Source organism: Talpa occidentalis, unplaced genomic scaffold (genome assembly GCF_014898055.3).
Source record: "Talpa occidentalis isolate TD23 unplaced genomic scaffold, MPIMG_talOcc4v2.1 talOcc4.7, whole genome shotgun sequence".
NCBI lineage: Eukaryota > Metazoa > Chordata > Mammalia > Eulipotyphla > Talpidae > Talpa > Talpa occidentalis.
In genome coordinates, this window is record NW_023605083.1 from 63,058,715 (window position 1) to 63,077,364 (window position 18,650).

An 18,650-nucleotide genomic window follows, 5' to 3' on the forward strand; every position below is an offset into this window, starting at 1 on the left:
ATGAATAACTATAAGAAAGTGAAAATCAAAATCAACAAAAATCTATGAACAGAGACACTTTTGGGGGGGTGGGTGGAGGGAGGGAGGGATTGGGGTCAAAATGGGTGGTTGAAATTGTATGGGGAATATAAAAATAAAATTTATTATAAAAAAAAAACCTCTAGTTTAACATCACAATCAGTATATTGACAAGGATAGAAAATAGCAACTTTATTCAGATTTCATCAGTTTTGTATGCATTCTGTTTTATGTATATTTTATTTTGTTATTCTGTATATTTTGTATATTCTGTATATTTTGCTCTAACCAATTTTACAATATATGTAGATCCTTATGATAACCACTGGTCAAGAAACAAAACATTCAGTCTCAAAGAATTCTCATGCCATCCTTTTATAAGCACAGTCACTCACTCCCACCCCGTAAACTGAAAAGCACTAACCTGTTTCTTTTTTTTTTTTTTTATAGAGGCATGTTTATTTATTTATTTTTTTTATTTTTATTTGTTTGTTTGTTTTGTTTATACATGCACTGGGTACAGTCAGAAGCGCGGGAGGGTGAGAGAATTCACCAGAGCCAGAGCGGGGAGCAGAGCAGGCAGAAGGACCGAAGTACACTGCTGAGGGGAGCAGCAGGCGGCAGGAGAGGTCTGCGCGCCATGTGGGACCCTCCTCCAGTGGCCGGGGAGCAGCCGGGGATCGAACAGGCGCCGCAGAGGTCGCCGGCAGCTTCGCAACCCAGCGCTCAACCACTGCGCCACCGGGGAAGCCCAGCACTAACCTGTTTTCTATCTCCATAATTGTGTTTCCAGAATGTCATATGTGTGTGTATATACACATATATGGAATCACACAATGTGTAACTTTTCACTACAGGCTTTTTTACTTAGCATTGTTCTCTGGACACTCACCCACACTGCTGACATGCCAATTCATTCCTTTATATTGCTAAGTATTAGTCCATGATATGGATATACCATAGTTTGTTTAACCACTTGCCCATTAAAGGACTTTCAAGTTGTTTTGCTTTTGGCTATCATAAAAAAAAAAAAAAAATTCAAGTTATTACTAGTAAGGCTAAATTCTCTTTAGCTGCTACTATGATGAAGTATGTCAGGATTATTTGGAAGAGATGATGTAAATACATGAATAGAGTGTGTTAATTGAATATTTGTGGGCACAATAACACTTCAAAACGATTTAAGTGTGATAAACTGGCTATACTGAGGTATAGCTTTATATATGATAGCTTTAAAATGTATAATACAATTACACATTTATACATGTATAATATATAAATTGTATATAAATGTATAATGAGAATTATATATGAAATTAAGCTCAAGTAAATAATTTCTTTGCTACGTGAAATTCAAAACAATTAAACTTGGATAGCTTCATTTTTCAGCAACACAAACACTTGAATGGAGAGGAAATAAACTCACATAAAAATATGAAACTGAAATAACTAACCTTTAGTACCTTTTCTGGAACTTCAGGCAGGAGTTCCTGAAGTTGACAAAGACTTGCAAATAATATCCAGAGCAGTGAGGGTCCTTTATTTAACATGAGTTGAGCTACTAATGGATTAATACATGGAAAATCAAGCAAGTACATTTCTTCCTAGAAAATATATTAAGAAACAATCAGTAAGTGACCCATTTTATTTTATTCAATCCAGCAGATTAAAATTTTTGTCATTGCTCCATTTATATAAAACATCTGGAGGAAAAAAAGTATGGCCAGGAGGGAAAGAAACTTCTTTGGCCATAATGATTCACACAATGTCAGAATTGGGAGGATCTTAAAAGTTTATTCAGTCTAATCACTAGTCCAAAAATATCTATTACAGTTCATCGCCTACAAAAGACAGCTGTTTTCATCTAATAGATTTTCTAATGAGAAAGCGTTCAGGGGACTTAGTTATATACCTTAAGATTTCTTTAGCTCTCCCTCTGTAGACCACATATCACTGTTTGATGAAGATGAATGATGCTTATAGCTAAAAGATGGTATAATGTCAGGAAAGTCTTATTGTGAAGAGCTCAGGAAGAATTTCTATGAACTAGACCTGACCTTGACTGTTTAAAAATGTATATTTTCAGAAAGAGCCCTAGGAACTCTAGAACCATATTTCCTTTTTTCTTGGTTACAAAGCTTTTTGTATTGTAATTTTATCTAATGACAGACTTGTCAGTTGACTGTCATGCCTTAGAAAGAAGGAAATCGTACACACACACACCCCTCAGTTAATTATAACCACACTTGCTGAGAGCACTATGTTCTGTTTAAGCATATAAAAGTTCTGTGATTTATGAATATTAATTTGTCTTATAATTTTTTTAAATAGGTAAGATAGTTACATGCATCAAAATCCAAAAGGTACTAAGAGGGCATACAATGAGCAGCCCATTGCTTGTTCCCACCACAATACTCAAGTCTCTTCTCTGGAGATTAACTTTTTCTCTTGTTTTACACAACTGGCAATGTACTGCAAACTCTGTATTACAACTTTCATTTTTCACTTACTATTTCTTAAAAATTATTCCAAGTTAGTATGTAAAGAAATTTATCATTCCTTTTTTATGGTTTCATGGCATGAATGTATTTTAAAATAACATTCTGTTACCTGATAAATAAAATTTTATAAATAAAATTCTGTTATTTTAAAATAAACACTGGGTTGGTATGAGAATTTGGAGATATTTATGCTTAAACAAAAGGAGTTTCTAAAATTTAACTATTTGATCTTATAAGTATTTTACAACTCTGTTTTTGGTTTCTATTACATAAATGAATTGCTGATAAAACAAGGAGTGACAGAATTTTGCTACTCTCTTAATATGTTCACTATTCTTAAATGTTTAAATATAGGTATTAGAAAAATAATGATGCTTTAAAAATATTAGGGACTGAAATCATTAGATCACCCTACAGTGAGTTAGATTTGAAAATTCATTGTAAATAGTCCATTAAATATTTTGTGAAACTGAAAAATACAAATGATTTGGAAAATGACCTAAGTAAATGTTGTGCATTGTAATTGTTACCTATGCTCATGCAAGCATTGTAGAACAAAAACATACTACCAGAAAGAGAATTCAAGTACGCATATTTGCTGTGCAAATATATAATTTATATAATTAGAAAATAAACCTTAGATGGTGAAACGTCAAGCCAGGATTTATCCAACCACTCATGAGGATCTCTCTTTGAGGTCATTAAGTTATGGTCAGCAATTTGTCGTATTATCAAGGCAGTCTCTTCCACTCCTGGGGAAAGTATAAGCTAAAAAATATTTTTTTCTATGTTAGACAACAGGAAATATTAGAAATGTATCATTCAAAAATTGTAATTAGAAGAAAAAAACAGATTCTAATATTTTAACATTATTTTTAAAATAACTTATCTATGTGAAATCCAGGGCATTTTATTTGCGAGGATAAGCAATTTTCTTTCCTTTTTTAAATATAAATATCCTTGTAGCTTCCAATTTTTGTAACTAAATTGTGTTTTTTCTAGTTGGCATTTATAAATATTCTTTTAGAAAATACCTGGTGTTTTATCTATATTATAAGAAGAAAAAGTAATTTCAATATTACTAGTGATAGTTATTATTTTGCTTTTTCTAGGTTAAATCTAATAGTTCTAAAAAAAGAATTTAAAAATGAGAATTTAAAAATAAGAATTTAAAAGTACGGTGCAAGATTTAAAAAGCAAACTGAAATTAAAAGGATATTTACAGTTGAATTTGATGCTGTGTTCAAAAAGAAAACATAGCATTTTGATTTAGAGTAGCCATCTCCTGTTTATTTCTGGAATTGTTCGTCCATCTTGGCTTATCTGATACTAAGATACCCTGTCAAGAATGTATTATGTGTGTGTATTAAACTTAACTCTAACTTATAATTTCTTCATATCTCCTATTTCCATCTGTCACTTGGTTTTCCTCTATGCCTTCTCTCTTCTGAAATGCCAACCTTTTCCTTCCCCTTTTTACTTCTATCTTTATTTTCTGTTTCATCTTCTCAATTTGGTTGAAGGATAGATAGTTTACAGGCTAGTAGTTTAAAGTACACAGAGAAATACTGACCTAAACAAGCCTATCATAGAATTATAAATATCCTGTCCTGGAGTGGAAATTTAAGAACCAGACTATACAAACCTCACAAAATAATTATGATAACTTTTTTCTTTCACAATAACAACAAACAGAAAACTTAGTACATACCTGTGGAGTTCATGTATTCTAAAGAAGGATTTCCTTTTAATTATAGTAAACACGTATAGAGCTCACAGAAATACATTGCTAGAGTATAAATTTATTTTATTGCTAAGTATGGATGTTCTGAGAAGATCTGACACTTTCATTTAAATATAAATTTTGTTTTAAAAGGCATAATTCATGATGCGAGTAATGAATATGACCTTAATTTTTTACTAGGGCAAGGATTCTAGAGCTCATGGCTACACTTTGGGAGATTCAAGGACCCCCTAACGCTGTAAAATTTTGCACATGTGTATATCTATACATTTTTCCTCAAAAGAGTTATAAGAAATTTATAGAACATATTTTTTGAAAAATTTCTTTGAAATTAGAATAAAATATAGCATAACACTACTAGCAGTATTTTATTTTAGCTTAAGAAAGCATACTTAAACTCTCTAAAACTGCCTTTATGGCTATGCACTTCACATGCCTGGGGAAAAAAAAAAAAATCATCATGTATTCTAAAGGCCAAAAGCCACATTACTAAATATAAGGTAAAGCAACAACATATTCTAAAATAATATGAGTCTAGGGAATATCCCTTATTATAATGTTTCATGTCAGGTGAATGGGAGTGTTGGTGACAAATTGATAATAGAGCCTGAGCAAATTTACAATAGCTGCTTCTCAAATTCTATGGTGACACTGACGTACATTTTAGGTTATTATGTAAAACTTGTGAAACATTTTTGAAATAGTTTGACCCAAGTGGGGACAGACTTTTGTTTGTAATGAATTGTGCCAGGGTAGTTCTGCGTATCTCATCTTCAAATGCTTTCCTTGGAATAAGTCCCCTAAGGACTATGTCACTGTACCTGGTTACAGTATCACTCACAGGTATCTGATACCTGGTATAGTTAGGAATACAATGATTCACTACAGCATATTTTGTATCTAATAGCTCACTATTATTAGCTGAGAAGAAAAGAAGCTGATTAAGTGGTGAAACCTCACTGGAGTGGATGAGACAAATTTACATTTTCACTCATTTATTTAGATGACTCTAAAGAATTTTACAGCTATGTTTAATATGCATCACAGGATCAAAATTATCTGTATTTTATTTCAAATATATCACTTATTGATTTTCTTAACAGGTTGTGTTTTGACTTAATTCTATTTAGTGCAAGTTTATTGAATACTTTTTATTGTGTACAAAGCACTGCATTATATACTCTATGTTTTACAAAGTAAAAGAGCCTATTTATCATCTGTTAGGGTTGAGGCTATATGAAAAAATACCTCATATTATAATAATGGCACAAAGTATCATTTGGGGGAAGCAAGAAGTAGTTATCTAAACAATGTACAATTAGGACAAATTTCTTAAAGACGGTATTATTTGAGCTGGGTAGAGAAAGACAAAACCTTGACTGAGAGTGGTAGATGGGGAGTAGAATTCTTGAAGCAAACTAGAGCAGAGTGATATATTTGTGCAAAGTCTGGGAGATGACTGTGTAGGGGGTATATTCAGGAAACAATGAGTAGAATGATGTTAAAGGAAGGTTTACTAGGGGACCAATTGTTGAAGGGTTTGAATGGTGCTGAGTTTTGGCTGTATTCTGAATGAAATAGGAAATTACCAGTAGGTCTTTGAGCAAGAAAATTAAATTCAACAACAAATATTTTTCAAGAGTCTACTATGGACTTGGCATTATACTGGGTTCCATGAATATAAAAATGAAACATGATCTCTTTTCTTCAGGAGCTTATAGTCTATGGACTGAAATATTCACAGCCAATTTCAGAAATTTATTTGGTATCGATACATATGATACACTGGAGTAGAAATAGAGCAGAAATAAGGAAATTCATTATGAAACTACTTAAAAACTCCAAGTAAGAGGTGATAAAGACTTGGATTTAGGGAAACAGCAGTGGCAATGCAAGGAAAGACATTCTAAAAACACTGTGAAGTTTTTTTTAAAAAAGGAATTAGCTATTGTTTACATTTTTTTTCTTTTGAAGATTTATTTATTTATACAAGCACTGGGTACAGTCAGAAGCACAGGAGGGTGAGAGAATTCACCAGAGCCAGAGCAGGGAACAGAACAGGCAGACTGACGAAATACACTGCTGAGGGGAGCAGCGGGCGCGGCACATGAGAAGTCTGTCGCGCCATGTGGACCCTCACCTAGCGGCCAGGTATTGAACCGGTGCTGCAGAGGCTGTGGGCAGCCCAGCGCTCAACCGCTGTGCCACCAGGGGAGGCCCTATTGTTTAAATTTGAATAACAGCCATAAATTAAGTTTGAGGGAGGAGGAAAAGTTGTTTTTAGACATGAAGATTTTGAGACATTTGTGGCACATCTCTGTGGAGATGTCCAGTAGAATGTTAGACTACAGGTACAGCTTTTAAGTAAAATTAAGGAAAATTTTAAGGATTATACTCAGGAATGAAAGCTAAATTTTGGGAATGTCTGAGTTTATCAAGAAAGAATATGAAGTATTAACAGAAAAGTATTAACTCTGACTTTGGAGAATTGTCTGAATTTCAGAGTAAGACATTTTTAAAAAGACCAAGTATAGAGACAGAGATCACCAAGATATTACCATTTTCATGTCATAAGATTTCCTTTTCCAAAAGATAAAAACTTAATATATCTTTCATAAGAACATTCTTAATCAAGGGATATTTACTTTTATTCATATCCTTTCATGTTTCAATAAACAATCTAAGTAATAAGAGGTAAAATATGGCTAAAAATTCACTAAAGGCTTTTAGAACAGAAGCTTAAGTGGAAAATATTAATGTGAAAACTTCTTTATTTGGCTTTTAAGCAGTTCTTAGTCTATATATTTAATATTTCTTTGAACTAGGTGCTTGAGTTTAATTTTGGCAAAACTCAACATATAAACATACACAGAAAAGAATACCTTTACATCCAGTTCCTGTGATTTTAGGCCAGATGAAACCAAAGCAGCATAAATCAGTGCTAGGTGATGAAGTGTCTTTTCTGTAAAACAGTACCTAAAAAGAATTGTATCACTGTACCCCTACTCATTTGACATCTGATTATGCTTATTAAAAATCATTTTATTTTCCACATATCATATGTGACTGGAATAACCCTACTAAGAAGACACCAGTGTGTCAGACTCAAGGTTTTTTTAATCCATTTAGCAGTCTTTTGGGGAAAAAAAATGTTGCCACCTCCATTCTTTAACAATATTGTTAAATCTAAGCATGAGTTTGTGCTGAGAATGTGTGCGGGGCAAGGGAGAGGTTAAACTCATTCCCTTACTGATCCCAGGATGACTGTAAGACTGAAGGCTTGCTAACTACAAGACTCTATTCAACTAGTTAAAAACCAGGTTCAAATTCGAACACAAGACCAGAAGCACAATAACTAGAATCCTTGGATCTTTATCCTGAACTCTTAGGAAAAATACCCCATTTCCCCTCCCTCTGCGGTTATTAAGTAGGTCACATGTGAATCTTGAGTCCTGGGTAGGTATTTCTATTACCATTACTCACTGTAAGCACCCCAAGCAACATATGAGCAAAAGTGGAAGTGGGAAAACAGGGATCATCTTTGCAAGCAATGAGTAGTCCTTTTGGTTAAAATGGAAAACAGTGAAAATTAAGCCTAAACATATAGGTTAGGATTATATTCTGAAGACTCTGAATATATATATATATATATATAAATATATATATACACATATATACATATTTATCAGATAGTAGGGAAGTCAGTGATGGTTTTTTATTGGAGTGAATAACCAGAGCCTCATTTCTGGAATACTAATTGAATGTATGGAGATTATGAAGAATAACATTTTGAGCCATCTGGAGGTGGGAAAACTGTTGGCAGTCTGTTATAATAGTGCACATAAAATAATGAGAGTCTGATTTAAGATGTGATATAAATGAAGGAAGGGAATACATGGAAGAAACTCCACTGGTAAACATATAGTATTTGCTTTTCAGTCTTCGTAACTATAAGAAAGGCAATACTATAAAAAGCTAAAGGGCGGAAAAGAGGAAATACAATTTTAAAGGGCATAAAGAAGATAATGAATTAATATTTCATGTTAGACTGAGAGTCTGTGGACTATGATGGTCGAAATATATAATAGGAAATTAGATACAAGTTAGGAATGTCAGAGAAACTAACAGCAGATATAACAACTGTATGTAGAAAGATTAGTGGGGGTGGATAAGGTTTCCAATGGATAGAAAAGAAGGGAAATCAGATATATTTGGAAATTGGGAAGGAAGAAGAGGAAAGACAGAGTAGTTATAGAGTATCAAAAACATTAAAGTTTCATGGAACTCAAGAGTTTCAACAAAGAAAGCACTGATAACAATCTTAAATACTTCAGAGCAGTGAAAGAGGATTTTTGGAGATGATCATAAGAAAGTCACAAGTGATGAGTGACCTTTGAGAGACAGAGACATACATAGCATTGAGAAAGGCCAGATTACAGAGAATGAAAGGAGAAAATGGAAGTTGTCGGTTCACAAAATTGAGATAAGGGAAAGCAGAGACATAATGACAATTTGTGCCAGTATCTTGGTAGGACTTTTTTTGTAATTTACCAGCACATCAGTAAAAGAAAGTATAGCACGATGTTATTTAGTTGGAATATTTAATAAGATTTTAGAGGTGATTTAAGAATGTTTTATATTTCAGCAGACAAGTCCAGAACTATAAAAGAAGTAATAAAACAGAATACTAAAAGCAGCAATTCTAAGTGAGGTAGAAGAGGGGAGGATGATTTACGCAGACTATCTGGGGAAGATATTTTATCTCCAAAATTTTGATTTGTTTTCCTATGGGCATGTGTCTAACTTAAGAATCCCTGACTTAAAGCAAATCAAATGAGCAAGTGGAATATTTACATAGGTATTTCTGCTCCAAAAGGGGAAATGAATAACTTAAATATGAGCATGACTTTGAATGAAAACATGTTTACTTACACTGAGTTTAATATTTCTTTGGTATATAAAATTATCCAACAATAGCTGTACTGGAATGATAATGCCATCAGTCTCATAATGATATTGTCTGATGCCTTTTCACAATTCAATTCTTCTAGGTCCTACCAAGAAATAAAGAGAAAATTCACTAGATTGAATAGCTGTGCTGAAATTATTGTTACCATATTTTCAGAATCTATGATTTATAAATAACTTGAAGAGAAGCATGGGTATGGGCTCCAATCTTGTGCAAAAATTAAAACCACACTGGGGAGGTAATAGGTAAAAGCTACGGGGAAGCAAAACACCTAATGATAGCTTCAACAATAAGGGCTCATGAATCTCCCTAAGTCCTTGTTTTGAAGAAAGCAGCCTACAAAGTATCCCTATTTGGGCAAAGTCCTCCATAGACAGAGATACAGAGATCTGGTTACTCCTTAAAGGCAATATAATATATGTTTAAAAATCCATGGGCTAATCTGTACCTAACGTTCATATAAGATCAGAAAGCAGCAGTTAATGGATTTTAGGAATCTCTACTTAATGGTCTGCAATCCCCTTTTACCTTTAATAAAAGTAATTTTTGATAAATGATTAAGAAACTTCTCACAACTAAGTTTTATAACCATGGGTTAAAAGTTTTCCCAGTTTTTATCTCCCAAATAATTATTTTCTAAGAACTTAAATATGCAAGACACAATAGCTCTTAAGAACCTCTAATAGAGTCGTGTATGTTCATCATTTAATTCTTGTATTACAGCATTTGTTCATCAAATCAGATTTTCTCTCTCTTTTTAAAATCTAGCTTACATACAGACAATCCTACTTACATCTTTGAGGAAATCCCATATTACTGATCATGGATTAATATACTTTAAGAAACATGGTGGCTGAGATTTGATTTTTAAAGTTTCCATATAAATATATATATTAAACAATTTTCATTATATTTTTTACTCTATAGTTTTACCTGTAAGAGTATGGCAGTGTGTTCATCAATTGTAACCACAATATAATGTTCTGTGCCTCCAAAGAGTTTCAATGACTCATTGCAGCATCTTTCCACTAGTGTGATATTATAGCTGTAAAATATGTTATTTGGGGACAAAATAATGAAATAGCTGAGAAAAATTCTTTTAGAGAAGTTGTACGGTCCTATTACACATTAGTTACTGTTTTTTATTTAATACATAAATTTATTATACTTTTTATAGATATTTGAGGACTGAAACTATGATTTGTTCAGTATATAGCACATAATAGTTGAAATATTTGTTGCCTTAGGTATCGTGCTAAATATTACTGCACATAATACTATTACAAACATCTTGACCAATTTACTCAAGCTCTTTAATAGTACACGGAATCAAATAGAAGACTAAAACATTCTGCATTTATCAAAATTTCCTTCTCTTTCGCATTAAAACTGGCATACATTTTAACTAGTTTTTATAAGCTCAGGTTTTCTGTGGAGTGCTTCATAGCCTTAAGATGAAAACAAAGTGTGGAAAATACATTTACATTCTAATAAAAGTCACAGCACAATTACCCTTCTAAGACATACAGCTGAATGCCCAACGCTCTGTGACAACATATTTAAATGATTTAAAAATGCTCAGTGTTGACATGACATTGTAACTAAAGGTCTGAAAACTTGAGAATTCATTTAGAACTTCATAGTCCTGTTTCCCTGCAATATTTAAAGTCCTCTAAACAAGAATCCTCATTCTCAATATCATCAATGACCCAAAGATATGACCATATAATTCACAGAGAAAAATTAGCCTAACATGTTCAAATTTGGGCCTCCCTGGTGGCATAATGGGTTAAGTGTCAGCACGATAAAGCTATGAGCAGCCACTGCAGCACAAGTTCAATCCCTGGCCAGGGAGCTAACCCACATGGCACAGCAGACCTCTCCTATTTCGCTCACTGCTCCTCTCAGCAGTGTTTTTCAGTCAATCTGCCTGTTCTGCTTCCCCTACTCTATCTCTGGTGAATCCTCTCACCATCCCCCAACCACTGGCCTACACCCAATCTTTTGTAGGCATAAATAAATAAAATAAATCTTTAAAAAATTAAATAAAATGTTCATATTTGCTCACAACAAAAGAGACTAAAATATAAACTATTTTCCCCACAAAAAAAGATAATATTCAATAATTATGGTGGTGTACTATAGGGAGACAAGTATCCATTAACAAACTGTTTGGAAACTTATTCCCATGTGACATAATTTCAGGCTTGATCAGAAAAAAATATGTGCCACATACATAGCACATTTAGTCAACTAGGATACACACACACTACCAATTTGACATCAAGAAGCACTTACTTGGATTCTAGCAACTGAAGTATTTCTGGACTGTTAAGAAGTCCTTCAGATGCAAAAAATACATATGGAATCTGAATTTCCAAAGGAAAACCACCAAATCTATCTAGGAAGGTGTTTCCTAAATAAGAGAAAATTTACAAACATTTCTTTTTTCTTACTCCCCAGCTCTATTTTTTTTTAACTGAACATGAGAATAACAGCTGTACAGTCAGAGAGTAGTATAAAAATAACACTCATTGAAAATCAAATATCGGAATAAAGGTATGGAGAATAAAATAAAAACAAGTTATTTTACTACCTACAAATAACACATTTAACAGAATTTACTAAAATGACTATACACTAAAAACAGAATTTAGTACTTAGTTCCAGACTTTTTTTTTTTTTTGTGTGTGTGTATATATATATATATATATATATGTATGTTTGCCTATACTTCTATATATATTCACTTAAAGAAAAAGAAAAGAAAAAAATAGGATATTCTACTTGAATGTTAAAATATCCTTTAAAATATGCTTTATTCACACATACACACATACATATATATATATATATATATATATATATATATATGAATGAAGTTTGCTGTGTAAATATATACTGTTTTACAGCAACATTTAAAATTATGCACATAACCTATTGGGAATGACACAACGCTATAATAGGGGAAGAATAAACCTCAACAGATAAATGGACAAAGGACATAAATAGGCAATTACAAAAGAATGGCTACTAACAACAATAAGACTAATTCACACATGAATACATATGAATAAACCAAGATACATAAATTAGCATAACTATAAAATATTCTCTGCCTATAATTCTATCACAGATTTCAAAAAGATTAATAATACCTATTTATAGTAAAGATACAAGGGAAAGCATTCTCTCAAACTTTCTGTATAAATATAAATTGGGATAACATTTCTGGAAGGACACTTAGCAACAATTCATTTTACTTCTTGGAATTTGACTTCTTAGACCAAACACATGAAAACATTTAAGATATATAAAGTACAACAAATCTTTTTATAATAGTGGGATTTGAAGCACAAGGAAGTGGTTGAATCAATTAGGTTCATCTATGAGAGAATGGAAGAAGCCTCTATAAATTAGAATAACTCATTTTTTCTTGGGCCCATGTTTCAATTATTTAACAAATTTAGTATATGTGCTGCCGAAGCAAACACCAATTATTTAACAAATTTAAATTAACATTTAATTCTACATATCAAAGATTCTAAAGCAATAATTATGGTGACTGTATTTTTAGAATTGAGTTGGGATGTCTCAGAATTCCTACTACCTGCTCATTCTTGAGGTGCACGGAAAGTAACTTATGACAAATAGTGAAAGATGCACTGGAATTAAAACTGAGCTTCTCAATTTAAGGGATCTAAGAGTCAGAACCTCAGTTATGTGAAGAAACCCCAAATTGTGAAAAACAAGGAAACCAAATGACATAAAAGTGGTTTTAGATTTATATCTAAGTATTTGTATATAATTCTTGTTGCATATTAAAACTTTTCTACATCAGCCAATAAACTGTTATATAATTCCCCCTATAATTCAATTATAAATACTTTTGCATTAAAGTATCAGATTAAAATTAGACATAATTGTAATCAAATAAGAGATAAAGGACTTGCTCCATGTCACACAGATAGTGATTAGTTGAGAGTTTGAACTCATGTCTCCTACTGCCATAGATCAGAAACAGAAAACAGAAAATTTTCATTCTAATGAAAGAGAAAAACAGGAGGATTTTAGTTTATATCCTTACTTTTTAAAACTATGTCTGGAAGAATCACTTTAAAGGCCGTGTAAGGAATGTTCAGTGTTTCACAGTGTTTAGTCCAACAGGAGTTTTCTACATAATTGTATTCCACCACAAATGAGAAATTGCTCCAGGGGAAATCTGCTCCAATATGTTGATTGTATACGACTACACAGGAACTTGTACTGAAGACATAAGAAAGTCAATAAAATGAAATTACGCTTATGCCATTATTTACTTGGAATGCTAAAAGATAAACTGGTTTTGGTGATTCCTTTCTTTTCTATTCTTTGTCTCCACTTATCTTGGAAAGGTCTTATACATTTTTTGTTGATTTGTTCTCCAATTGTGATAATCTCTTTTTATCTTTCTTTTTGATGGACATACTTAAAAAAAAAAAACCACACACATAAGTATAAAAAAACTGTGGACTATATTACATCCCTAAATTCAAAGGACCCTAATTCTATGACCTGCCTCTGTCAATAACACACAAATGACCATGAGAAATCAATCCTATTTTCTTAGAAATGTAAGGTTTTAATCTTCGAGAATCTATGTAACAGAATATTATCTGAGAACCCCAAAATGGTTTTCTTCTCCTCAGTGTGATTAACAAATAATTTAGCAACAACCAAAAAAGATGGACATTTAAGTAAGTTTACCTTTCCCATCTTCAAAATTCATATAACATAGCACTTACTGTTAAAACTGCTGCTGCTTTCTATCTAGAGCAATCTAGAAAATAAAAGGTACTGATGCCTAGCTTTGATGGACTTCTATTTGATTATCATCTTCTGTTTTTATTATTTGAATCTCAAAATTAGAAATACTTTCCAGCTATTACAAAATAAAAACATTTTAAACAAGTCAGCACTAAATTTATTATTAGCAATCTTTCATGAGAGAATTTCTAAAGAATGTACTTCAGGAAGGAGAGCCCAGAAGAAAGGAAGGAGGTATAGGAACAATGCTGAGAAAAAAAGAAAAAAAAAACAAAAACTGGTAAAAACAAGGGTAAGTCCAAAGGGGTTGTTCCTCTACTAACAACAATAATAATATTCTGGTGATATTGAAACAAGATTAAAATAAAATTCTTGGTAATAACATACAATACACAAGGCAATGAGCTGCATTAGTATTCTACGTAAAACAGTTTTCAAAAGAGGTTAGAGACATTTATTAATTTTGGATTTTTAAAACTTATGGGTTTTTTTTGTAGTTTTTAAAATTTTTTTAATTTTATATATTTTTAAAATCATTTTTCATTTCACTTATTTTTTTTTTTTTTTTTTTTTTTTGGCAGGGAGAGCCTCCTGATGGCGCAGGGGTTAAGTCACAGCACTATCACCACTACGGCCTAAGTTAGATCCCTGGCCAGGAAGCTAAGCCACATGGTGCAGGAGACTTCTGTCTCACCTTCTACTCCCCTCAGTAGTGTATTCCAGTAGATCTGCCTGTTCTGCTCCCCAGTCTGCCTCTGGTGAATCCTTTTCACTCCCACACCTCTGGCCTACACCCCAGTTCTTTATGCATAAATAAAAATAAAACCTTAAAAAAACCTTATTTTTTTAAATGAATATTAGTTTGCAGTAACACATAGCTTTTAGATGTAAAGAGTTCAGGTTCTATGAAACTGAAAAGTTAATTCTAGGAGAACTGTGCTTTTCCTGGAACTGGAATGTTTACTCCTCATAAATGAAGAACATTTTTACCCATTTAAAACACCTTCGGATTCCAAAACCTCTTTCCTTTCATTTGAGTGTAAGACAGTCAAAGTTAAACCTGTTGGAACAAAGGAGCAATAAAAATTTTTTTTCAGGGTTCTGTTCATATATATTTTTAGGTGTGTCATATATTTCACTACCATGAAAATGAATTAAAGGTCTGTGAACAAGGAAATTGCTTAATATATAATTTATTAGATTATTTTTCTAAGTCTAGGGTATCAGAAAGTGAATCACAGGTAATATTTTTGATATGTGTATGTAAAACAACAAAATGGATCAAAACTTTATTTCAAAATAACAAAATTAAAAATACCAATTCTATACAGTTAACTTTATTTTCCTAAAAATCATGGTAAATGATTACCCTTTTTCTCTAGCCAAATTTTAAGTACATATCTAAACAGCAAGAGGTTGCATTTCAATATGGTAGAAATGCTGGTCCCCATCCCCTTACAGTTTCATAAAAGCAGAAAACATCAAAAACACCTATTCCTTAGCTTTACTTCTAGATCTTAATTGTAATTTAATTTTATTATTTTTTTTAAAACAAAATAAAATAAATTTCAGGAAAATTCTGTACTCACCATAGAATTAAATTTTGGTTAGACATAATTGACTTAAGAATAGCTAATTCTAATTCTAGGGCCTCCCGGTGGTGCAAGGGGTTGAGCACAGCACTATGAAGCTATCTGCAGCCTCTGCAGCATGAGTTCAATCCCCGAGCCAACCAGGGAGATGCCCACAAGGCACAGCAGACCTCTCCTGTCTCACCCGCTGCTCCCTTCAACAGTGTTTTCGGTCAGTCTGCTTATTCTGCTCCCCACTCTGTCTCTGGTGAATCCTCTCACCTACACCTCTGACCTGTACCCCAGTTCTTGTATGCATAAATAAATAAGTCTTTTTAAAAAAGAATAGCTAATTCTAGTTAAAATAAATTCTATGCTCTATTAGTATACATTTGTCAATTGTAAAGTTCCTGAAGGCAGGTTATAATGATGACAGAGTAATGCTTAATAATTTCATGATAATTTGGCTCGATATGGTTTGGATAACAGAAGGGAGACAGCTATATTCTGTTTTATACATTTTATAAGGTTATTCATATTATTTAAAATTTAATCTCCTTAAGTTTTGTATCTTCATATTAGCTATGATCCCAAAGCAGATCCCTAACTGAATTCATTCATAGGATCCTGTAAACATAAAGAAAAGTGGAACCACATCTTTTACTTTCCAACACTATACAGGGAAAAGGCATAGCTCATAAATACAAAGCACAGTTGCCAAGTAGGAAGAGAGTGAAATCATTTTTCAGTTTGCAGAGATAATATGTTTGTGTCAATATACCTTGTTGAAATAAAAATAGTAAGAATAGTGATGATACAATGCCAAAAGAACTAAGGATGCTCAGCATGAAGCTTAGATAAGTTGCAATATTTTGTCAAATAATCTTAAGTGACATCAAAGAAAAGTGATATCAAAGGGGAAGGCTCCCCATTAACTAGGCTGAAGATTTTTCATTATGACAGAAATACTTCCCCAACTTCTGCATAAAAATATTTCTCCAGCCACCCAAATTCCTTTGTTTTATAATGTTCATAACTGCTCAACTTTTTCTTAAATTTAAAAAATATTTCCAATTGTCTAGACTACTGTGGTAGTCTTTACCTCACATTGTTAACTACTGAGCTTACTTTATACAAAAATTTTTTTATCGAAGTAACATTTATATCATTGTTTGTATTTCGGAAGTATCGGGTCCTCTCCTTCAGATGTTGTTGCGATAGCACACCCGCCACTAAAGCACCCATTGTCCACCAATATACTCTAACTTTTTCACACTAGTAGGGATCTTGTGAATTTGGTGAATATGAACACTTCTTTCTAGGACTGGCAAACTGGATAAAATATTGAGATCCACATTTGTAAATTTGGACTCCAGGCATGGCATCTCACAAGGCTCTACTTTAAAAAGCTTTCTATTCTCACATTACCATAATTTAAAGTATTAGTTAACTTTAGTACTACACTGATAAGCAGATATTTGCTGCAATATTTGTATAGATTTGCAGTTTAATCTTTTTTCACTAATTTCAGTCTACCAGCAGTTGACATTTTAGTGAGGAAAACAGACAAGAGAAGACAAGTGAATCAGTTATTAGACCTCATGCTGGCAAGTGGCATCTTAGAAGCATGCACATAATACTGAGAACACAGAGAAAAAGAATCTAAATCAAGGCTTCCTGAACAAATGGTTTAATTTTTAAAGACTGTGTAGGAGTTAGCTTCTTAAGGAAGGGAGATGAACATAATGATTTCTTGAACAGGAGGTTAAAGGAGCAGAAACAGGAAACAGCATTATAAATAGTTTGGTAAAGCAAGAGCAAAGTCATTATTTTGGTTGATGGAAAAAGTTGTACTTTATAAAGGAAAATATAGTGACTGAGGTTGAGGGTGGTATTTTACTTTTTACTGGAGGACTTAACATTGAAGGTAAGAGTCATTAGGGAAGAAAGTTGGGCTGGGAAATAACTCATGGAACCAAGTGTTGGAGACCGCAGGAAGAGAAGAGGATCCAAAGTACAACTGGAAGATTGGTTACTGAAGGGAGTGTGTTGATCTCCTCTCTAGAGAAAAGAGGAAAAGAAAAAAACAATAGAAGAAATGAAGGTATGTTTGTAGATGGTAGGGAAAGAAACTGTTAAGAGGATTCTCATACCATTAATGGACATTAGAAGATGTAGATGCCTTCAAAAAATAGGGGATAAGTGGCATAGACATTAGGTGTAGCCACTAGGAGACTAGGAAAGAAACTAAGGACATACAGAAAGATTGTTAAGAGGTGTTAAGAGCCCATTAAGTTCAAGGAAAAAGAGTTTTTAGTGGTGCCAAAGTATATCATTTTTTCCAATAATGCTCAGTAGCTCAATTATAGGAAAAGAGCGGTCAACTGTCTAGATAGATTCAGAATTGAGGTTCAAATGGAAGGTACAATACAAGAACAAGACTGATTGAAGTGATGTTCATGTCACCAAGCCTGGAAACAGGGGGGGAAAATAAAACAAAAAAGGTGTTGGCAGGTTACAGATCTCTAAAATCCTGAACATCATGAAAAAACTAGGGGTAGCTATAGACAAAGAGCAATGTCAGAGCCTAAACTTCAGAAATAGATAGTTCTGCATTATCACAAGGTCAACGGCATAACCAAAGAATGAATATGATTTTTTGTCATGGAAAGCAATGAAACTCTAGGTCAGAGTGTTGAATGACCCATTCATATTAAAGATACCTATGATAATAGCAAGAAAAGGAGTGAAAAGAAAATCGTGAGGCAGGTGCACAACTGTCCATGGATCATGAGGAATGTTCATATAGTTACTAGATAATGGCAATATGGGGTAGAAAGTGGCACAGCAATATGGCACAGCCTCAAAGGGTAGAAGAATAATGTTGTGGAAAGGATCATAGAAACTAAGACATAGCCTTCTCATCGCAATGAGGTACATATAGAGAGACAAAATTATCAACTTCTATATAAGAGGGATACAGGTATCATCTGGGAGAAAGCTGAATTTCAGTTAAGACAGGAGGTGACAAGGGAAAAGAG

General features: G+C 32.9%; 1 protein-coding gene across 8 annotated transcripts in view; it reads right to left on the minus strand.

Annotated features, from left to right (window-relative positions):
• The window catches only part of SHOC1 (shortage in chiasmata 1), a 127,034-nt gene that overhangs the window by 58,198 nt on the left and 50,186 nt on the right, over positions 1-18,650 (minus strand). For 7 of the 8 annotated variants that reach the window (XM_054689406.1, XM_054689409.1, XM_054689407.1 and 4 more), the window contains 9 exons: positions 15,029-15,098; positions 13,320-13,498; positions 11,531-11,648; positions 10,166-10,277; positions 9,196-9,317; positions 7,146-7,239; positions 3,156-3,287; positions 1,473-1,622; positions 911-1,032 (listed from right to left, as the gene is read on the minus strand). In XM_054689406.1, the coding sequence (XP_054545381.1) occupies positions 955-1,032; positions 1,473-1,622; positions 3,156-3,287; positions 7,146-7,239; positions 9,196-9,317; positions 10,166-10,277; positions 11,531-11,648; positions 13,320-13,498; positions 15,029-15,098 (1,055 nt within the window). In that variant the 3' untranslated portion in view covers positions 911-954. The remainder of the gene's footprint in view (positions 1-910; positions 1,033-1,472; positions 1,623-3,155; positions 3,288-7,145; positions 7,240-9,195; positions 9,318-10,165; positions 10,278-11,530; positions 11,649-13,319; positions 13,499-15,028; positions 15,099-18,650) is intronic. The other variant, XM_054689408.1, reaches the window with a different exon arrangement.